Consider the following 22,248-nt stretch of genomic DNA (forward strand, 5'->3'; position numbering starts at 1 on the left):
GCAGGAGCTTCAAGGTTGGAATGCCCCACATGCCGCTCCCGCGTTGATCAGCCCACCAGCCGCGCGGTCCTTGGTGATGTCACGCTGTTGGTATCCCTGCTACATGGTCATCCACTCAACTCGAAGTGCGTTTGGCTGTACTGATTCTCTTGACTTCGAATGCAGGGAATATCCGAGAGCTCTGGTAGTATCTTCGTGGGTCCTACTCATGGGCATAGTCTTGCTTGTCGTATTCCCCCAGAACTATAAGAAATTGTTAAAGTAGATAACCCCACATTTTGTTTGATAAAAGAGGGGTCGAGCGGGACTTCACACCATCCTCCACGATGACCATGGAAAGCAGAATCGGCAGTCAAACGCATATATATCAGGGTATCTGTCAAACAGCTGTGTCTTCGTACCTATGTGAATGCTCTTCTACGGCAAAAATCAAACTCCAAACTCTCGTCACACTCACTTCCACCAACCATGCCACTCAAGACCCACCACCACGTTTCCTCCGCCAAGGGCCTCTCGTCCGTGACCACCCTCATCACCGGCCCCAAGTCCTCCATCCTCATCGACCCGCCCTTCCTCCTCCCCGACGCCGAATCCGTCGTAGCGTGGATCAAGAAGACGGCGCCCAACACAGAAGTCCGTCCAACGCCAACCCCACCACTTCCTCCATCATCCCCAATCTCTCCATCTGCCTCTCAACCACCGCACCCACCACCCACCCACTCCAAGAAACGCGAGAGAGACGACCCCCCCACCCCATCCCAGCAAACCCCCAACTAACCCTCCACCCCCCAGCTCTCCGCCATCTTCACAACCCACCACCACCCAGACCACTACTTCTCCGCCAACCCAATCCTAGCCGCGTACCCGTCCGCACGCTTCCTCGCCGCGCCCTACGTCTGCGCCGGCATCGAGCGCGAGTACGCCGACAAGGTCGCGTACTGGCCGGCGCAGTTCGGCGCGCACAACTTCTCGCCCGACCCGCCCGCGAAGCCGCAGCCGTATCCGTTCAGTTTCGTTAGCGTGGATGGCGACGTTGTGGTGCTGATCGGGCCCGTGCAGGGGGATGCGGTGGATCATACGCTGTTTTGGGTGCCCGGCGAGGAAGGCGGGACGGTGGTGGCCGGGGATGCGGTGTATGCGCGGAGTACGCATGTTTGGTATGTGTTTTTTTGCCGGTTTCCCTTCCGTCGGTCGCGGTGTGGTGGTGTGGGCGGGCTTGAGGGCGCGCGGGCTATCTATGGAGCGTAGACGACGACGAGACGCGGAGACAAAGGGCTTGAGGACGAGCCTTCATCACCATCATATCGAGGAAGAAGAATGAGGAAACTGACCATCACCGCACGCAACAACAGGGCCGAAGAGATCGAAACGCCCGCCATCCACGCCGCCTGGCTCGGCACGCTCGACCTGATCGAGTCGCTGCGCCCGACCAAGCTCATCCCGGGCCACATCGAGCGGGGCTGGGAGCCCGACGCGCAAAAGGACCTCGCGCACACGCGCGCGTACCTGCGCCTCTTCGACGACAAGATCCAGCGCGCGCCGCGGAAGCCGTCGGTCGACGACATCTACGCCACCTTCAGGGACGCTTTCCCGGCGGCGGACAAGAATCTGGACTTCTTCCTCGGCCATCTGGCGAATCAGTTCGGCGAGGGCGGTGTGGTGTGGGAGGAGAATCGGCATCAGCGGGTGGGGGAAAAGACGAGGGAGGAGTTGGAGGGGTGGCGGATCCCGCTGTGATTGTGGGAGGTTTGCGAAGTGTGGGAGGAGGCCGGAGAGGTGGCGCGGCAGCTGTGACGGGAGCGCGGAAACTGTTGGCGGCGGCAACTGTGTATCGAGATGAGCCTGACCAGTACGCTTCAGAACATTCCCGGCCGTCGGACCAATGGTACTGTTGTGGACCAAATTCCACGTGCTCACCTTGAGCTCAGAGAGCTATCGTAACATCCTCATCCAGCTGTTTCGGCCACTCAATCCCAAGCGACGGCGCTGTGGAATGGAAGTTGTGACGGGTTTGGCTGCACTCGGTTCATGCCCGGCGACACCTGGACGCACCATGCCCCTCAGTTCAACTAAGTAGATCTCCAACTCGCAAAGTCGACACGAGCAGTATCTCAAATAAGTTATTTGGACGATCGTGTAGATGGTGTGTACTCAAAGAAGCCCCCCCCCCCCCCCCCCCCCCCCCCAAAAAAAAAAAAAAAAAAAAAAAACACCGCTACATTTTATTTTTCTCCGTCCAATTGTCGTCTTACCAGAGAACGCGCATAGCACAAACGATCTAAAACACAGGTCCACCATCTACCATCTTACCCTCCATCATCCAAATCGAGCAATCTAGCGTATTCTTCTCTCTCTCTGTCTCTCTCTCTCTTTCCCTCTCTAATCCCTCCCACCAACCTCCCCCTTATCACCACCACCACCAACAACATCCTCCAACCTCCCAGCCCTCACAACCCTCCCCCTCTCCAACACAACCGCGAAATCCGCACCCCTCACCGCCTCGACGCGATGCGCAATCGTAATGACAGTGCTCTCGCTCAACTCCGCCCTCAGCAAGCTCTGGATCGCCGCCGCCGTCTCCTTATCGATACTAGCGGTGGCCTCGTCGAGAATGACGACGGGGCTGCGGCGCAGGATGGCGCGGCCGAGCCCGACGAGCTGCCGCTGGCCCTGCGACAGGTTCTTGCCGCCGGCGTCGACGCGGGAGGCGAGGGTCCACTGATGTTGATGTTGTCGTCGTCCTTGTCCCCCCTCTTCCCCTTCTCCACCGCCGCCGCCGCCATTCCCGCTATTGTTATTGCTCCCGTGCTCGCCCAGCACGCGCGCCAGCACGCGCTCGCACTCGGCGTCGGCGTGGTCGCGCGTCGGGTCGAGGTTGTCGCGGAGGGTGCCGGGGAACAGGACGGGGTCCTGCGCGACGAAGGTGACGCGGCGGCGCCAGGCGTGGACGTCGACGGCGGCGAGGTCGAGGCCGGCGACGGTGATGGTGCCACCGCCACCGCCACCCTCCTCGGTATGATCCGGCAGCACGGTGCGCAGCAGCGCGAGCGCCAGCGTGCTCTTGCCCGACCCCGTGCGGCCGACGACGGCGCACGTCGCGCGCGCCGGGATGCGCAGCGACACGTTGGCGAGCGAGGGCTCGAGGTGCGGCGCGTAGCGGACGGTGACGTTGTCGAGGACGATGTCGGCGTCGGGCGCGGAGGCGGGCCAGTCGGGCGCGGGGGTGACGGTGCCGGCCGCTTCTTCTGAGAGGTGGAGGAGCTCGACGACGCGCTCGACCGAGACGAAGTCCATCTGGAGCTTGCCGTATTGCTTGCAGAGCGAGTGGGTGAAGAGGACGAAGTTGGAGGCCGAGGTGAGCATGAAGGCCGTCAGCCCCGGCGTGAGGTCTTCGTAGAGCGCGAGCAGGGTGAGGCCGAAGGACGAGAAGGCCGAGAGGGCGTCGAAGCGGTACGTCAGCCATGCTTGGAGGCTCCAGTAGAAGTGGTCCATTTTCTGGAACGCGTCGGTCACGGCGATGACGCGGTCTTGGAAGCGCGGTTGGGCGCGGAAAGCTGGTTGGCGGTTAGCGACGTTGGTGATGGGAGTGGCGGGCATCTACCTCGGATCGTGGTCAGCCCGTTGAGAAGGACGCCGAAGTTGGACATGAGTGGGCTTAGGGAGACCATCTGTACGGCCTGGGGTCAGCAACCTTTCACTGTTGGGGTAGGGCGATACATACCTCAAGCCGGCGAAGGCTTTGCGATGTGGGTAGGAAGCGCATGAAGATGTAGACGAACCACGCGGTGAGCGCGAGGGAGACAATGAGGAACAAGGGGGTGACGGAAGCAATCACGACAATAGCTGCAACCCAGCCGATGAGGTACCAGGCCACACTCTGAAGCTGGTCGCTTATCCCACCATCCAGCGTCCCAATGTCTGACGTGACACGGTTCATCAACCGCCCAACTGGAGTGACGTCGTAGAAGCGGAAGTTTGCGCGGCTGACCTTCCACATGACTTCTCTGTATAGACGTTTTCCCGCCGTGTAGACGATTATGAGGAGGGCGATGTCGGAGAGGAAGTACATGGCCGTCAAAAGCATCGCGATGAGGAAATACCAAAGCAGCCATGGGCGGACATTTGCTTCGGGGGGCGGAAGCCTGTCGAAGAAACTTGAGAAGCCAAAAGAGATGGACTGTTCGCCGACTTGGTCGTAGGCTTCTCCCCAAGCCTTCAGGAACCAGTAGTTGAACAGCCTCACAACTCGGAACAAGGCGAAGATCACGATGAGGGCGATCCACCATCTAATCTTGCCTGCCTTGATATATTCCCAGTAGACGGTTGCGACAACCTCACCGTGTTTCCTGCCCTCTTCCTCGATGAACTTATCCGGCTCCGAGTCAGGGTCTTTGTCTACCTCCTCAGGAGAGTCATCTTCGATGGCTGCAGCATGGGCACCGTCCGGCCCGTGTAGCTCTGCAGTGAGCGCTTCCGCATCTACCAGTTGCGCCTTGTTATCTTGGATCTCAACTATCTGGTCTGCAAGATGGCACACCAAGTCAACCCGATGGGTGACAAGCAGGATGGTACGTCCTTCAACAAGAGGGCCGCGCAGAAGCCTATTGACGATGGTTTCGGCCGTGTTGTGGTCCAGAGCTGCCAGAGGATCATCCAGTAAAAGCGTCCGCGCCGGGCTGTAGATTGCCCTCGCAAGCGCAACTCTAGCTCTTTGCCCACCGGATAGACCGACACCATTCTCGCCCAGGTCGGAGAGGTCGCCGTGCTTGAAGTTCGCCATATCAGGCGTCAGAGCGCAAGCTTCCAAGACTTGCTTATACCGCGTCTCATCCAGCGGCGATGAAAAGAGGATGTTTTCCCTGATGCTCATGTGCTGAAGCCAAGGAGACTGAGCGCAGTAGCCAATCATCTCATCCGGCACAACGACATCGCCCGTTCGCTTATCGAGCTCTCCCAGGACTGCTTGGAGGAGAGCCGACTTACCTGTGCCAACTTTGCCAACAATGACCGTCAAACCAGTGGTAAATTGAAGGTTCAAGTCGTCTAAGACGGTGTTTGCAGAGCCAGGCCAGGCAAAAGTAGCATCGTGGAAGGCAATATCAGTCCCACGCAGCTCGGAATATTCCTCCTCCTTGTCGGGTTCAGCCATGAAGTCGTTGATCCGGCCGACGGCGACAGAGGCATTGAGCAGTGTTGTAATGAGACCTGGGAGCTCCCGAAGACTGACCGCCAGCATGTTGAATAGCTGCAGTGCAGGGAAAGCAATGTCTACTGAGAGCGTTCTTCCAGCGAGAAGGGTATATGCGAAGAAGGCGCAGACGGGGAATAAGCAGCCGGCCATGATATTATTTGAGCCGATCAGCATCTGCAGCAAAGTGGTGATGACTCTGAGGTTTAGTTCGCGCTGCCTGGCGTCCATGATCTTGTTCAGCCATTGGTCCTGCCAATCATACCATCGAAGGTGTCGAATGGCCTCAATGAACTGCGATGTTGCGTGCAGCCGTTGATCAGTGGCAACACGGCGGATGCGCTCCCAGCGTAGCAGTAGTCGAACGAATAGAGCGTTGAGAAGCTGAGCGACAATGACGACAGTGACGCCAAACAGACAGGGCCATCCAAGGAGCTTCCAGATAAGAATGACGGAAACAACCATGCGCAGTGGTTTTGTGAAAATATCTGGGAATTCCCAAAATCTGGACGCAAAGGTAAGAGCGTGTGTGGGAAATTTGAGCGAACCGCTTACCTCTGAGCCACTTCATATACGTCGTTCCTAGCATATTGTGAGTCGCATATCGTGAAGCAAAGATGGGTTACCTACCTCATCAGATTGAGAATCTTGCCCATCGAAGCGGGCTGCTTTGGTGCTTCTTTGTGGGCCTTTTCATCAGCTTGAGCGCGCCTCAAGCGAGCCCAAAGGCGGGCGAGAAGGCTCTTTTCTTTTGTCAATTCGGCAGAAGGCTGGTCGTTCTCATTCTCCCCGCTGACGACGGCCGCGTTGTCCTTTCCGTCCTGCTTTTTCTTCTCGTCTTCTGGAATACCAAAGGATTTGCGCGTCAGGGTTTTCTCGTAAATCATGGTGATCATCTCGCCTCTGGAGCGCTCATAGCATCGTCTGCAGTACCACAAAGAAATGACGGCAGACTGGGCGGCAATCATACGAACGGCGAGGATGAAAGTGGCGAAAATGGCAGCTTCTTTCCTACCAGAACCACCGCGCTCAATGGCACGCAGGAGTTGCTGAAGAAGTACAGGAGCCACAAGATCTGAAGCAACGTCAGTACCCATGCAGAGAAGTCATGGACGCAGATGGACTTACTTGCTGCAGATTCCAAGACGGCAAGTGTGGTGGTGATGATCAGGTCCAAACCGTTAGCTAGCAGTAGTCGCTTGACCACACTCCCTCTGAGTTCTCTGAACAGGATGTGGAGGCGGCTGTGCTGGAAGTCGTAGGGCAGGAACCAAACATCGTCGTCGTTTAATTGTTTCTTTGCACCGCGAGCGATGAGGGGCGTCATCCAAGACACGGTCAGGAATTGCCATAGAGTGAGATTGTCCTCTGGACTGCGCAGCTCAGAAGTCGGAGGCGAAGAAGGCTTGCTAATGCCAGTAGTAGGCTGGTTGGGGTCTCGCATTGGCATGCCCAAAATGGCAGCAACGGCAAGGGCGGAGATGCATGTTTCCGAAATGGCCAGGGCTAGAAGAGGGTTTGATGCGGAAGCCGTCAGCAGCAAAGCAGCCAGCTTGCACGCAAAGACAGTGAGCAAAAGGGCCAGAAGGGGCAGAGGGGTAGATTTGGGGCGCCCAATGGCCACGATGAGAAGGGCGATGGCCTGTCCAGCTTAGTCAGCGGAGGAAATCATTGAAACAGAGTAGGAGGCTCACCCATGGCGCAACATGCAGGGCTCCGAGAGGCGAGCGAAGTGGTACAATGGAGGCAGCAGTGGCCAGGACGAGAGCAATGGCCGACAGGACGAAAAGAACGGCAGTCCAGTGAGTCCATGTCTTGCGAGTTGCGTGAGAGGGAGGCTCGGCGGCGAACCGCTTGGACCACTGGGGCCTTCGTTTCAGGACAGGACGGCCAGCGTGCAGCAAGAGCACAGCTATTGCGACAGCGGCGGGGATGGCGCTGAGGTAGCGATCGGCGCGATCTTGGTCGAAAATGGGGCTTGCGAGCACACTGCCGCAGGCTCCGGCGCACGTCCGCCAATGCGCAGCGGGCAGCGCATCGTCGGGAGGCGGTATCATGGCAGTGCCGCCAGAGAAGAACCACGCTGGGCTGGGAGAGTGGACGCGAGAAGACGGTGTTGAGGTGGCCGAGAGGCCGGCGTATGTAGAGTGCGTGTGGCGGTGACGCGTGTAACGCACATCCACATCCCGAGCACGCAACCAACCCCGGACTGCTCACCCGCTTAGGCCTGATCTGCCACGCTTGTGGAAGGGCACACCTCTCGCTTGCTCCTATCCGTCCACTCTCCACAAGACCAAAGGAGCAATGTGCTGCCCTGACTGCTGCCTGGAGTGCAGCCTGGCCTGGTCGCTTGCTTATCGATAAGACTGTGAAAAGAAGTGGCCGTCCTCGCTTCTCTCTTCTCCGAAGCGCTCGGAGATGCAGTCCTTGCCTTTCCGCCCCCGCTCACCAGCACAAGGCAACCCCAGCACAAGGCAACATCACACGACTGGTGCGCAGACTCTGGAATGCACCCTCGCTTGCGCCATGCGCCCCGGTGCTGAGCCTCAGCGGCTCTCCCATCGGACTTGTCATTGGTTCCCTGCCTGTCAGCCTTCGCTCCAACTCGTCACACTGGGAAATGCCTCTTCAGCTGGGCGCCATTCCCGCTGACATCGCTGGAAATGTCGTCTTGCATCGATCCTGTGCCCGTAAGGCTGTGCCGCATCACACTCTGCCCTGTCGTATTTTTAGAGGCACAACGTGAGACCCGTTATAAGGCATGCAATATCGTCGAGACTTCGCTCTCACCCTCGCCATTTACTCGAACACAGCCTGCTGCGTGCACTTACCCAAATGTCTAGCTCAGAGGACCTGCTGGGCCTTCAGCCATTCCAGCCCGGCCTTCCCACAGGCTTCGCTTCGGCTGCGGACATCAAGAACGCCTACGACAGAGCGCGTCTGATCTGTCAGCATCACGGTACAATGGAATCCAAATCCAGAGCCCACTTCATGACTTCTGACAGAATCAAGCACTTTCCCTACAGGACATCCTGACACTGTCACCAAAATTCTGGAATTTTCACCTCGACCCCATCCACGCCACGGCCAACAACTGTTTGGTGCTACTGACAACCCACCTGAACCTCTGTATCGGTACTTTGGGCTCATACTTGAAGGATAGGCCCGATCTCGGACCGCTCGTTGAGAAGCTCCTGAAATTTGAGATCAATGGCCAATTCCTGCTCACCGAGGTTGGATGGGGAGTTGATGCCGACGAGCTGAAGACGACAGCAACCATGCAGCCCGATGGTACTTTCGACCTCCACACTCCCTATCACCAGGCTGCAAAGTTCATGTCACCAACCACGCCCGATGCCGGAATGCCCAGCGGTGGCATCGTCTATGCACGCCTCATCGTCGACGACGAAGACAGAGGTGTTCGGCCTTTCTGGGTGCTGCTCCACGACAGCGAGCAGATGGAAGACGGCGTCATCTCCTACGCCCTGCCCAAGCGCGCCGGAACCCAGGCCACCGACCACGCAGTCACCTTCTTCAATCACAAGCGACTAGCCAAAGACTCCCTCCTCGGCTCTCTGGGAAAGCCCGCCGACCCTGCCGCCCACTTCTCCAGCATCGTCGCGCGCGCCAGCATCGGCACTCTCTCGCTCTCCACCGTCAACGTCCCCTGCCTCAAGCTCTGCACCTACATCGCCGCCAAATACTCGCAACGCCGCACCGTCACCGCGCCCGACGGCCACAGCCAGCTCCCCCTCCTCCACTACCGCACCCACCAGGCGCCCATCCTGCACGCCCTCGCGCAATCCCTCGTCTGGGCTGCCGCCGCCTCCCACGCCGCCGCGACCTTCGCCTCGCCCACCGCGCCCGCCGCCGTCAAGTCCGCCCTCGCCATCTCCTTCAAGACGGCCATCCAGGCCCAGGCCCAAGCCAGCCTCACCACCCTCTCCGCGCGCTGCGGCGCCCAAGGGCTCTACGAACACAACCAGCTCGTCAGCTGCCAGAACCTCATGCGCGGCAACTCGCTGGCCGAGGGCGACGTCGTCGTCATCGCCGTCCGCCTAGTCTCCGACCTGCTCGTCCACCCCGACCACCCGCTCCCCCCGCTCGCCTTCCCCGACGCCCCGCCCGCCCGCCTCGCCGCCGGCCTCCTCGCCGAGGCGCGCAAGGTCTACGACGACGCCGCCGCCGCCGATGATCCGGTGGTGTTCAACGCAAAGGTGCTGCCGCTGTGCCAGGGCGTCGCCAAGGCCATCGGGCGGAGCGTCGCGTACGACGCGGCGCGCGCCGCGGGCGTGGCGGCGGACGTGCTGCGCGTGTTCGAGGCGGGCTGCGTGCGCGCCGGCGAGGCGTGGTTCGTGGAGAAGCTGGGGTGGGCCAGGCGCGATGTGGCGGAGCGCGAGGAGCGCGCGTTGGAGGAGCTGGGCGAGAGGTTCGACGAGGTCGTGGACGGGCTGGGCGTCGCCGCGTACGCCGCGCGCGTGCCGTTGATGACGGAAGGGGCGTGGGAGGCGTTTGTGGGGAGGTTGCCAAGGTTTGAGAGGGTGGGGTGAGGGAGGGGGGTGAGGGAGGGAGGGAGAGAGGGAGGGAGGGAGGTGTCTGGGTTTTGGATTCTTCTTGCTTTTTATTTTGGCTTTCTTTTTCTTGACGCGCTGCGAGGGTGAATGGATTTAGTGTCCTCTTGAGGACGAGAAGCCCGGAGCTGCAAGTGTCCTTTTGAAAGAGGCTCTTGGTGTAACTACATGCTATGGAATCCGGCGTATGACACCGCTTACGCAGAAGTTCTCCGTCTCCCTATTGATTCTCCTGATTCCCATTCCATTAAGAGCTTCACTAGCTTTCCAAACTCGATGGGTTTTGTGATGAACTGATCGACGCCGGCCTGGTACGCTTTCTCTTCTTCTCGGGAACTCGCGAGACCTGTCACAGCAACAACCAACGCTGGCTTTCGTGGAAATGACAGAGTAGGGGAAGAAGACGAAAACAAAGGGCTGGAAGGTTGTGAGCCCGAAGTAGAGATTGTTCGTTGAGCTTCCAGTTGTCGGATTGCGCGGGTTGCTTCGAAGCCATCCATTACAGGCATCGACATGTCTAAGTCACACGTTAGCGAAGTTGGCATCACATATATTCTCCAGTCAGTCCACGGGGTCTATCTTACCCATGAAAATGATATCAAATCCACTGATACAGGCTCTTACTGCCTCTACAGCTATGGCCCCATTCTTCGCGGTTTCAACATTGTCATATCCATTGCGTAGGAGAAACATTCTCAAGATTTTGAGGTTGATTTCGTTGTCGTCAACCAGAAGTAGTCGAGCCGGTCTTCGACAGATCGCGGTCATGGAGGTGGAGTGCGGTGTTTCAGAGGGTTGGCTGTGATCCTGTAAACGCTGAACACCAACAGCCCTACGACCCCTGGTCACAGTAGTGGGATTGACCGAGGCTGTAATCGGTCCGGAGCTTCCATCGCGCTCAAGGGTCGAGGCAACTTTGCCAGAAGATGGTCCCAAATTCCTCTCCTTAGGCATCTGCAGACCTTGTTGGTTTTCTGAGCACAACAGTAACGCCTTTGTGAGCTTCCTCGGGCCTAGAGGTTGCGTGATGGAAATTGAAGATTTGTCGCCCTTATGCAGGATGTCTGAACGTATCTGACTTTGCGAGTCCTTCCAGACCCTCAGTAAAGCCAGACGATGTCGGGGATACCTGTTGCTTAGTTCTCCCGATGACTCAACCTGCGTATCTTCTACAATTACGAGGTCGGGGATGACGGGTTCTTCCTGCTCCATGGAAAGTATACCGCAGCAAAACCATTCCGAAAGGATATCCCGAATGTTCTCAGTGACAGACGGCACGAATCCGGATATAGCCACGTTGAGCCGTTTGCTCCGGAGCGATACGATGCCCTGCTGCAACGAAATCTCTTTCGGCAAGGAGGAGTCCGAAACCTGGTCCCCAGCAACCATGGGGAGGCTGACCCTTATCACGCTGCCTTTGCCCTGTTCACTCTTGACCTCAATCTCTCCCCCCAGGAGCGCGACAAGGCTTTTGACCATCGACATGCCTAGTCCCAAGCCCTGCGATCCTATGGAATCTTCCTGACGGAATGGAACGAACAGGTGTTTGTCCACAAACTCGCTGGACATGCCTTGGCCCGAGTCCGAAACAGTAAATACGGCGATTTTCATCGGCGCCCCTTCCCAGTCAGTCCTGTGCTCGTCTCCCATGTTTTCAGCATCCAGCGAGATCTTGACGAAGCCTTGGGTAGTATACTTCATCGCGTTACCAATGAGGTTGATCAGGATCCGCCGGAGGGCGCCAGCTTCAGTGACCAAGTTCCAGTTCTCGTGGTAAGCGATGTTGAGGGTTATGGCCAGGCTTTTGTCCGAAAGAGTCTTGTCGTGCGAACAGCCATCCACAGTCATATCCACAACCTCTTCGCAAAGCATGGCGACGTTCGTGCTTGCGTATAAGCCGTGGAAGTCCCCATCGCGCTTGGACAAGGCCGCTTTGTTCACGCGGGCCCACGGAGAGGTGTCGGATCCTTGCTGCGGGGACTTGTTCTGTTTCCGTTCAAACTGGTTGATTTTTGCAAAGGAAAGCACGCTGCCGAGGGTTGCGTGGAGCATCGACCCGGAGGAACTGATGGTGTCTGCTAGACCCTGTTGGGTGCTGTCCAACCCGGTTTCCTTGAGGAGGTCCACCGTTCCAAGGATGCCGTGTAAAGGGGTCCGAAGCTCATGGCTGATTGATGCGACAAATGTGTCTTGCTGCCTTTTCGCGGCTATGGTATCGATCCTGCAGATCTCCGTCCCGACCGCGTGTAGGAAGCCTTTGAAGGGAGCGAGGTCCGAAGCCTCGGTGAACACTGGGAAAGTGCTTGTGGTCCAGGCTATGCAGCCGGCCAGATTCTTACCAGTCACCGGGTCTGTTAAAGGTGAGTGGAGCACCTGACGTACTCCTGGAAGGCATAGAGCCAGTCGACTCACATCTCCAGAGGTATCGAGGGTGAGATCACCCCTAACGAAGCGATACGGTCTTTTCTCTCTATCAAAGTACCAGATCTTTCCCTCTGGATGGTCTTCCATGAAGCGCTGGAGGAGTCCTTCATTCACATGGTGCAATCCCTGGATACCGTCGGCCACTTCTATCTGTTTCACCTCTGCGCGGCTTGTGTCGACCGATGTTCCTAGTATTTCGGCCGGTCTCTGTGTGTAGACCCGTCTTTGGAATTCCGCACTGGTGAATAGTCGCTTCGTTGGACCGGTCGTATCTTCGCAGGAGCGCTTTCTTGCGAGGGCTGAGGGGCTGGAACCTTTGGATTTTCCTTCGTATCTTGCATTTTCGTAAGGTCTCGAAGCTGGTAGAGGCTCTGTCTGCCTCATCTCATGCTGAAGTTCCTGATTGGGCATCCCCACAGGAAGTGAGGTCCCATGGAATTCTGTGATTCCATCCAAGAAAATCACACCTTCAACTTCCAAGGAGGACAATAGAAGATCCGAAGCCCGTTGGAAGACTTTTCGGTAGATGTTGTCGCAGGTATTGCCATCAATCGCACCGTCGGTCCGTTCTTCGTCTCCTGTGTGCTTTCGGATCTGCAACTGCGCTACTCCTCCTGATACTTGGCCCAATCCAGGATCCGATTGCTCCAGCGATGATGTTTTGTGCTCACCCTTCTGAAACTCAGAGCAAGCGATGTTTGCGGCGGCGCGCTTCGCGGTCGGCGATCTTGGACGTTCGCCTGAGTGGAAAGACGGAGAATCTTGCAGTATGCCTGCAAGAATAGATCGGCGATCGGTAAACGAAGCAAGTCCCTCGCTCAGTCTCGCCGTTCGTAGTCGCAAGGCACACTCGCGCGCGGATTCAAGCTGACTCATACACTTCCGCGCCATTGAAAGCAGGAATTCATGCTCGGGCTCCGACATTTCGCCGTGTTCTGCGCTATCCACGAAACAGATGTTGCCGATAGTGATGCCACGGTTCGTTGTGATTGGGGCAGCAGCGTAGAACTTGAGGTATGGCGAGCCAGCAACAGGGGATAGAAGTTTCAAACGCTCATCAACATGCAGCCGAGGAACAACGAAGCAGCCATGTTGGCTCGGCTCTTCTTGCCGCTCGAGTGTCTGTTGGCCAAGCCACAACCATCGTGCCATGTCGGAATCCGAAGTTCCCAGCCAACGCGGGCTCGGACGGCCGCGCTCTTCGTCACTGTCTGTTTCGAGGTTCCTACTTCCAGCTAAGCACCTGTGCAAATGCCCATCAGTGAGACTTATAAAAGCTCCTGAAGCTACTGACACCCCTGAGCCCGGGTCAGCACATGATCGTTATTCACTTAAGACTGGGCGAGTACTTAGTCGGGAAACCACTACTTCGGCAAATGCAGATAGAGCCTCACTCAGCGTTGAGGATTCCGTTAAGAAGAAGGCCGAATGACTTCCATCTCTCTTTGTAGTGGTCCTGGTATCCAGGTATCTATGCATGTGAATATCCGCGCCCGACTTGCGGCAGGTATACGTACTTGCCGAGTTCATGTGTCCTGGTTACATTCCCCATCCTAGAATCTTCGGTAGTTCAGATTGCAGAAGCAGAAGACAATATTGAATGGGTACTCCCAGGTTGAAGTAATGTCCCACGTTGTCACTTTATCCTACGCACGTCTCGTTACTCTACCTCAGAATGACATGTCCTGATGCTCTGTTTGTTCTGGTCATGTTGCTGAGACATATTTGACTGCGTGATTTTACTCGAGACAAATTTCAGTATCCTCGCCACGGGATGATTGACCGACAAAATGTCGTAATGCTATGGTTGTTCTTGTAACGTATGTTGCTGAGACAAACTTGCATGCGTGACATATTACCCGAGACAAGTTTCCAGTCTCCTTGGCACGGAACGATTGCCGACATATTCAACCTAATCGGAGTAAACTCCGCTTTGTCGCAGTCACCTCAGAATGCACCGGAAGGAGACGTTACTACGGAGCTCTACGTAGAGATAGGCGGCTTGTCTTGGACGAAGCATTTTTGACAAAGTTTCGTGACGCGTGCTTTTTTTCTTTTCTTTGCTCTCCGTCGACCTTGCAGCATACACGCCGTCGACACCCGTGGACCATTTAATATCTCCCTGGACAACAAGTAAGGGGTATCTACGGTGTCTAAGGCTAGATGGAATGGAAGCTGAAAGTTCTTACATCTAATCTAAATCTACTGCAGTCATACATCGAATTCGTCAGATTCTCATCCATTTCGCATGATGCGCCCCCCTCTCGAACCCAACCCGGAACGCAAGACAGCGCGCAAGCCTCACTCACGGCCTCATCAAAGGCAGCGAAACCCCCCTCTTCCCCGGGCGCCTCCTCTTCCCCATCCCAACCCCCACCCCCCTCCTCTCCACCACCGCCCCATCCTTCCCCGCCGCAAACACACTCCCCGGCCCAAAATCCGGTTCCCCCCCCAACGACCCCAACACATCCCCCACATAATTCCCCGGCCCCACACCCCCCCCAAACACCTCCCCCCACCCCCCCACAATCCCCTCCACAACCTTCACACCCACCCGATACAAATTCTCCACCGCCGGCTCGAAACCCCCCTGATCCGCATACAGCAAATTCTCGACGGCGCCCTGCCCGGGGTACGGCCGATCGAAGTCGCTCGCGGACCGCATGACGACGACGCGGGCGACGTCGAGGGCGCCGGCGCGCGCGCCGCGCACGAGGGCTTCCAGCGACGCGTTGTCTTCCTGCTGCGTGGTGCAGTACGCGCCCGTGCCGTTCGTCAGGACGCGCGTGTAGGCGGCGAAGGCCGCGCCGAGCAGCGCGCCGGACCAGTAGACGTCGGACGTCGCCGTGTCGCAGGCGACGATGGCGGGAGGGGCGGCGGCGGGGGCGTACGTGGTGGAGGTGTTGGTGTTGGTCGTCGATGCGTAGTGCGCGCGGTACGCCTGCGCGGCGGCGCTGTCGGCGAGGGAGACGTTGGCGTTTTGCGCGAGGGAGAGGGCGATGTCGCGGAGGGCGGCGTTGAGCTCGAAGACCTCGGTGCCGTAGAGGGAGGCGGGGTAGGCGAGGGGGGAGGTCGCGCCTTGCGGGACGTAGCCGGTGCTCCAGTTGGCGGGGAGGGATGGTTCGCGCGCGTCGAACTCGTACTGCAGCGCGACTTGGACGGCGTAGCGGGCGAAGGTGACGCTGCCGAGGGTGCCGGCTGCCGGGCTGATGCCGGCGATGCCCGCGATGAGGAAGTAGGTGGTGGCGAGGTCGAAGAGGGCGGAGGTCCAGAGCGCGGTTAGGGTGACGGCGGCGTTGATTTCTGGCGTCTGTTAGATGTCTTTTCTTTTTTTTTCCTATCTTTTGTGCAGTCTGGAAATAAGGGTAGTGTGGATGCAAGCGTATAGGGAGAAAAAGGCGAGCTAGAGCGGTTGACGCTCAGAACAAGCTTTCCTTGCATCGGCAAGCGATACTAATCGGGTCGTATAGATGGCTGGCAGGCATTCGACCCGCGGCAGCTGCAGAGCACCCTTGCTCGACACCCCATCCCCCCGCCATTTCCTGACGTCTCATGACTTGCCATCTAGCCAGCATGTGACGTAAAGCGGGATGGAGCACGTTCGGAACCAGCCTCGAAAGGGAAACGTCGGGACAGGCGGGGAAACGACAAATGATTAGGAAGCAGAGGATGATGTGAGAAGAGCAGGGTTGGGGAAACAGATTCAACACTCACCACCTTCGCCAGTGACGAGCTGGCAGATTTCGCCGTCAGCCGTGCAGTGGGCTTCGGGGAATAGCGGCGAGAAGCCCGGGACGGTGACGTTGTTGGCCAGCAGGTCGAACTCGGGGATCCCCCACCACACCTCGGCCTCCGGGTCGAACATGGACACGATGAAGACCTTGGGCTTGATTTTCTCCGTTTCTCTTGTGCGCACGTCTCTGGTGTCGACTTGGGCCGGGTGGGCGACGGCTTGAGAGACATCTTGTCGAGAGGGCGAGGGAGAAGCCGAGACCGAAGCGGAGAAAAAGGAAAATGCGGCGGCCGCGGAAGAGAGCGTGCAAAGACGCATTTTTGATATAGAAGTCAAGCAAAATGCTCTTTTGGGCTGTTAGCGAGTGGGATGTCCCTCGGCGACGAGACCAAGGCAATGGACGCCTTGGTGGAGCAGAGCTCTTTGCAAGTTCAAAGAAGTTCAATTGCTTCTCTCTCCAGGACACAAACGGACGAAGTGGGACTCCATGGCCTTTTAAAAGGCCTACCAGCAGGGCTGGGCTTTGGGACCGTATGCGGTGAGAATAGTAGCGGGTCCGAATAAACCATGCGCCATGCATAGATAGTAGCATTGGCCAAGGTGGGCGGAGCAGATCACTGCGGAATACGGGACTTCGCCGCGAGATGCTGGGTCCGGGGCCAGCGGCCTCCTCGAATGACGCGCGCGCTTTCCGGACACTCGAGCCACAGTGGGTTAGACAGGCGGATAAGACGTGGAGAGCAACGAGGTGCCTGAATCTCGAGACGACGTCTTGTCACCGGATCGGCAAGCGAATCCGTACCTGACCCGACTGGCGACCCCAATCGGAGGGCCGAGGCCGCTTCTGCACCGGTGGTAGAGGCCGCACTAGAACGAACGCCAGCGAGCCGCAGCAGCAAAAGGATTTTTGGTTGTGGCAGTGGTCAGAAAGTACTGCCATGTACGACCATTACCTCATCTTGTTCGTACCAACAGCTCGCACAAAAGACTCATCAATCCTCCACGCACTATTTCGGGCAATCTGCTCTGAAAGTGCCATTTCCCCCAAGAAGACTGCCACCCGAGGCCCCAGGCCAGCAGGAATCAATCGGGTTTCTACGATAGCGGATAACCTAACGGTCGGCCCCACGGATGACTTGCGGCTGTCAGCCGTTCGCCTGTCTCTGCCCAGCTGTACCAAAACACGGATGTGAGTACTTCTAGAAATAGCCCTGATTGCAGCCCCCCCCTTTATCACAAGCCCAACTTCACCTGAATCAAAGAGTTTCTTTCCCAACAGCCTTGATGTTGCCAAGTTGCCCCTCACAGCAATCGCACCCGACGAGCTTCGGCTTCTCCAACCGGGAAGACATCTCGCAACCCGGCCCACAACCACTCGGTACGCAATCAGGCGAGGAAGTCTGCCTAGCGTGCGTAACGCAGCCCGAGAAGAAAAATACGTAGAAGCAGGGAAAGTAGTCGCAATGGCGGCCGGCAGCATCGAAGGCGTTAGCATCCTCCGATAGGCGACCTCCAGCCTCCGCCGATCCCGCTGAAAAAGTGCTTATCGCGTCAACAAGAAATCTCTTATGTAAAACAAGACTCGCAAAGGACTTCTCCGTTGCGTGGATGAGCAAACGTCTCTCAATGCTTCCCTAAACCTCATTTACTCCTCGGCGCCGTCCGATGGCACAGAAGCCACTACTGCCCCCGAAATAAACGAGCAGATAGAGCTTACGTACCCTTCCCTCCCTTATCTGCCTGTCTGCCTGTCTGTCTGTCTGTCTCACAATCTCGACTCCGCGTCCGCGGGAGACCGGATAATAACGACTGTTCGATTTTCTGTTCCGGGTCGCCCGGGAAACAAACCACTGATCACCACGTACGTTCCTCGGGCTCGATCCGCCATGTCATCCCATAGGCTCGCGCGCGCGGTCGACTATTCGGATGAGGGACGGGAACGTCAACAATCGTGCCCCTGTTTCCCACTGCTCCCCTACCGACTTGATGCGATAAGATTGGAAACACCGAGGGTGAAGAGGGGAGAGGAGAGGAGACGATCGTGCGTGCGCTTCCCCCCTTTCGAAAAAATGAACCTCAGCGGCTAGAAATCCGAATCCGATCAAGTGTGTATATACGATACACGCAGACCCCCTCCCCTCCCCATCGCCGAACTCCTTTCCGCACGACCTGCAAAGAAGAAAGAAAGAGCGGATAGCAAAAAAAGCGATTAGAGATGTTAACAGCAGCATGCTCGAACACACGGCCCTGACTGATCCTGATACCACAAACGGAAATTTTCCCAACCGATGACACCATAATGCACCGCAATCCCCTCAGGCAGAAGAAGTAAACCCCAGAAAACGCAACAACATCATGACCTACACAACGACCACCACCACCACCACCACCCACCATCTCAAAAATCCCTCCAATCCACCCCCACCCCCACAGGCGCCTGCATTCCACCACCACCACCCTGCCCAACACCTCCCCCTCCTCCTCCTCCCGCACCTCCCGCACCACCACCACCCCCCATCGGCGCCGCACACAACGCCCCCCACCACCCCGCCACGAGCACGACCCCGACATGCACGCCCAACATGACGCAACTCCCGGCCAGGCCCACCTGCGAGAAACGACGCGACGCGAGGCCCCAGCCGGACGCGCCGCCCGTGGCGGCGAAGGGGTAGTGCCACGACACCAACGTGGTGCCGAGGAAGGGGCCGAAGTCGAGGGCGGCGAGGCACAGCAGCGGGTAGGCGACGGTGGGGTTGGCGGCGAAGGGGGCGCAGGGGCGGAACAGGGACAGCGTCTTGGCGAGGAAGAGGGCGAGCTTGATGGCGGATACGACGGCCGGGACGGCGACGAAGTTGTGCATGTGGCGCAGCGCGGTGAGGGAGTAGGGGCGGGGCGGGGGGAGCATGAGGCGCGGGGGCGGTGGTGTGGGCGAGTGGCGATGGCGGGGTGGTGGTGGGGGGGAGTAGTTTTCGAGCTTGCGTTTGCGGAGGATCAGGCCGGCCGAGTCGGGGGGCGTGGGTGTCCTGCTGCTGGTGGTGGTGTTTGTTGTCGTCGTCGCCGTCGAGGGCGACTTGCGGCTCATGGGCGGGCTGGGCGAGCGGTGGTCTTCGGCGCTTGCTTGCTGGCGGAGCTTCGACGGGGCGCGCATGAGGCCCGTCTGGGTCGACTGCCGGCGTGCCATCTTGCTCGGGCTGGGCGAGGGCGAGTCTGCTGATGAGATGCGCGGCCCAATGTCGTCGAATGAAGGACCGAAGCCGTTGATGTCTTCCAGACCGGATCCTGCGCCTATGCCGAGTAATATTTGCTCCGTGGTCGGCCGTTCTGCCGGATCGAGCGACAGCAGCCTCTTCAGGAAGCTATAGAGCTTGTCTGGAAGATCCGACCGCGCTTTGCGCACGTCGTCGAAGCCTTGCCAGCTGGCAATCTCGGCCCGGAGCTGCTCCAGATCCTCATTCTCCTCATGCAAGTCATCCGCGTTTTGATACGGCAGCTTGCCAAAGCACATGAAATAGACGATCATGCCCAGCGAAAATATGTCCGACTTGGTGGTGAAGTTGCCGAACTCGCCAGTGGCGTCGCGACGGAGGACCTCTGGAGCGCAATACGAGATGGTGCCGGTGGCGCCCGTCGACTTTCGCGCAACATTGACCATTTGTACTTCGCCAAAGTCACTGACTAGAACCCTTGTCTTGGTACCGACGGTGTGGAGAAGGCAATTGTGTGGTTTCAGATCTCTATGAATGTAGCCGTGCGAGTGCAAGTGATGCAAGCCGGCGGTGATATCTTTGAAAAACGAGAAGATGTCCTCGAACGGCATGCGGCGGGCTTGACTGAGGCCGGATGGCGGCTCAGGCTGGCCCTTGGACCTGCGGCGCATTCGCTCCTTGAGCTGCTGCGTGGTTACAGAGGCTTGGGCTTGGTTTAGGATGTAGTGGTGCAGGTCGCCGGCGTTGCAGTACTGCTGCAGGATGAAGGCGCACGGCACACTGGGCCCAAAGGCGCTGATCTGGTAGTCTTCCAACCAGACATGCCTGTATGACACGAGGTTCTGGTGGGACAGGTTCTGAAGGAGCTGTACCTCGACCAAGACCTTCTCCAGCCACTCATGGTCGTCTCCAACCGGCACGCGCTTGCACGCGAAGTGGCCCAGAGACACTCCGTCGAGCATGTGCTTCACTAGCAGCACTACGCCCTTCCCGCCCCTTCCCAGCTCGCCCTCTTCAACGAAGAATGTCTTGAAATAGTTCTGGCTAAAGGCGGTCGAGGAGATGCCGTGGGGCGCAGCCGGAGTGGCGGGAGCGCTCCCCACGAATTCGGCGTCCGGCGGTGGGGTGTTGATGTCTGACCCGCCCGAGGTTTGACGCAGCGCTCTTCGAGGAGGCGGTCTTCGCTGGGGAGAGGGCTGGCGTGACGAAGCCTCGGAGCTTGGGCGGCTGTGGTGCAGCATGCGAAAGTATTCAGGGTTCACGAAGCCATGGTCGTTGTCGTCGGGACCATCGTCGCCGGGGCTACGCGACTCGTCGCGCAACGGGCGGTGGCAGTATGGGCAGTTGGGATTCGCGAGCTCGACATCGGAAGGGCCTTGGGATCTGGCGCGCAGCGAGAGCTGGCGCGAACGCTCATCGTAGACGACGACGGCAGAGCCGTGGCGGCTGGTGCATGGTTAGCAAGGCGGGAGGCAGAGCTGGCGGAGCTGGGGAGCTTACAGCACGATTTCCCCGCGGTTCAGCCGCGGCACCAGCGACATGGTCCACGGAGGCGTACAGGTTTCAGCGTCGTGCCTGGAGGAGTTGGGGTCTTTGGATTGAGTGGCGGCGGGAGCTGGCGGACGAGCAGCAGCTTGCGACAGCGCGGAAGAAGGCCTGAGGCATCGACGGCGGGCACACGCGACGCATTTCGTTGTGGCTGGTGTGCTGATGACAGGGCGAGGGGAATGACGGAGCGCCGCTCCACAGAAGACGGCAGAAGCTCCCCCTCCTCCAGGCTCCAGGGTCCCCTCGTCCCCTCCCAATGCTTATTCCCGCACCACCTCTTCGTGATCTTCAGCCACCTTTCATTTTCCTTCATTTGCTTGGTACCTGTGCGCACCAAACTGAGTCCTGTGCGCCCCTTCTCCTGTTGCACTATGAATAAATTCATCATGACTGCACTCGCCAAGACCTGTGGCAACGACAATCTGCTGACACGGGCGCACTCCAACATTCGGGACCTTCCAAGCCAGGTCGAGCAGACTTTGATTTTTTTTTTTTTCTGTTTGGTGCTTTTCCCTCCACAGCGTTCATGCATTCTTATATCTATGTTGCCACGACAACGTGTCTTTTGGTTCCTGATGGGCCAACAGGCTTGCCCGAAAATGCAAGGGCTGTCACCATTCCTATTGGTAGCACAAGTGACCAGTAAGGACTGTGGACTCTTAATTCTTGTGGCATGGGAAGAAATTCCGGACAATGTCATTCTTACCGAGCTCGTTAATAAGCAGTACATTTATCTGCCGTCAAATGCAGCACTGAATCAAGCGCTGTTCGATGCCCTTCATACAACCTTTCTACTACTTTACCTGGTCTCCACAAATCGTCTTCAGATGTTTCGAGAACCATCTGTTCTGAGCACTGGAACGTCCCCTGTTCTGTCTCGGGCTAGAATAGGACAGTTCCTCAACTAACATCTGCTTTTTCTTTTTTCCGCTCCCCGTAGATCAAAAAAATCCCAGTCACCAGTGTGCCACCGGCAGAGGGCTCCATTGTCTGCCAAGAGTGCCGCCGCGCTACTTTCACAAGCCGCTCCACCCCGGTAATTTTCAAGGTTGCGCTAGGTCGGCATAAATTCAACTGCAGAGCATCGGCTCGTTCCGAAAACGATGGTCGTGCCTGTCCCTAGGTAACTCGTGTCACCGGCAAGCGTCTTGAACTACTCGGCAAAGCTCCTTGTTCCCACATGAACCTCTATGCTCGACCAGCATTCAGCATGTTGGGAGAGACGGGAAAGAAAATGAAGCAAGCAATCAAGGTATTGGACAGGCAAACGCTCACGCGGAAACTATCATCACACGCGTACTGCAGCTTATGCGTCGAGCATCAACAGTCGATTGGCCTTCGCGGCCTTCGCAGTCCCGTCGATGCAGGCGTGCAGTCGTCAGCTGGACGAGGTCCCACCGCGCGCTCCACCCGACAATAAAGGCGCGGGGTTCAGCTACTCGTCCTGTGATATTCACCTTTGATGCGGGGCCTCGGCGTTGCACCAGGCTAATGAGAAGCCTTGTTGCATGTGATTAAAATAAAATAGGGACAGATAGTAATACAGTATGCAGTGAAACCAATGTTTTCCTTTTCAAT

General features: G+C 57.8%; 4 protein-coding genes across 4 annotated transcripts; 2 read left to right on the plus strand and 2 right to left on the minus strand.

The window, feature by feature from the left end:
* Window positions 1–468: 468 nt before the first annotated feature.
* SLS55_009027 (uncharacterized protein) lies at window positions 469–1,737 on the plus strand (the record flags this gene model as incomplete). Its single annotated transcript, XM_066780432.1, has 3 exons — window positions 469–637; window positions 827–1,157; window positions 1,353–1,737. 3 exons carry the CDS (start codon window positions 469–471, stop codon window positions 1,735–1,737), a joined length of 885 nt encoding a protein of 294 aa, XP_066629661.1.
* A 642-nt stretch (window positions 1,738–2,379) lies between these two features.
* SLS55_009028 (uncharacterized protein) lies at window positions 2,380–6,886 on the minus strand (the record flags this gene model as incomplete). The annotated part of the gene is made up of 6 exons (XM_066780433.1): window positions 2,380–3,597; window positions 3,722–5,693; window positions 5,744–5,770; window positions 5,819–6,263; window positions 6,317–6,694; window positions 6,883–6,886. The coding sequence occupies 6 exons, from the start codon at window positions 6,884–6,886 to the stop codon at window positions 2,380–2,382; spliced, it is 4,044 nt and encodes a 1,347-aa protein (XP_066629662.1).
* A 965-nt stretch (window positions 6,887–7,851) lies between these two features.
* On the plus strand, window positions 7,852–9,738 carry SLS55_009029 (uncharacterized protein; the record flags this gene model as incomplete). The annotated part of the gene is made up of 3 exons (XM_066780434.1): window positions 7,852–7,856; window positions 7,924–7,930; window positions 8,215–9,738. The coding sequence occupies 3 exons, from the start codon at window positions 7,852–7,854 to the stop codon at window positions 9,736–9,738; spliced, it is 1,536 nt and encodes a 511-aa protein (XP_066629663.1).
* Window positions 9,739–10,320: 582 nt separating this feature from the next.
* On the minus strand, window positions 10,321–20,663 carry IKS1 (putative serine/threonine-protein kinase iks1; the record flags this gene model as incomplete). Its single annotated transcript, XM_066780435.1, has 5 exons — window positions 10,321–13,390; window positions 14,787–15,486; window positions 15,898–16,146; window positions 18,539–20,568; window positions 20,623–20,663. The coding sequence occupies 5 exons, from the start codon at window positions 20,661–20,663 to the stop codon at window positions 10,321–10,323; spliced, it is 6,090 nt and encodes a 2,029-aa protein (XP_066629664.1).
* Window positions 20,664–22,248: the final 1,585 nt, after the last annotated feature.

Source organism: Diplodia seriata, assembly GCF_021436955.1.
Source record: "Diplodia seriata strain FDS-637 chromosome Unknown scaffold_9, whole genome shotgun sequence".
Classification (NCBI taxonomy): Eukaryota; Fungi; Ascomycota; class Dothideomycetes; order Botryosphaeriales; family Botryosphaeriaceae; genus Diplodia; species Diplodia seriata.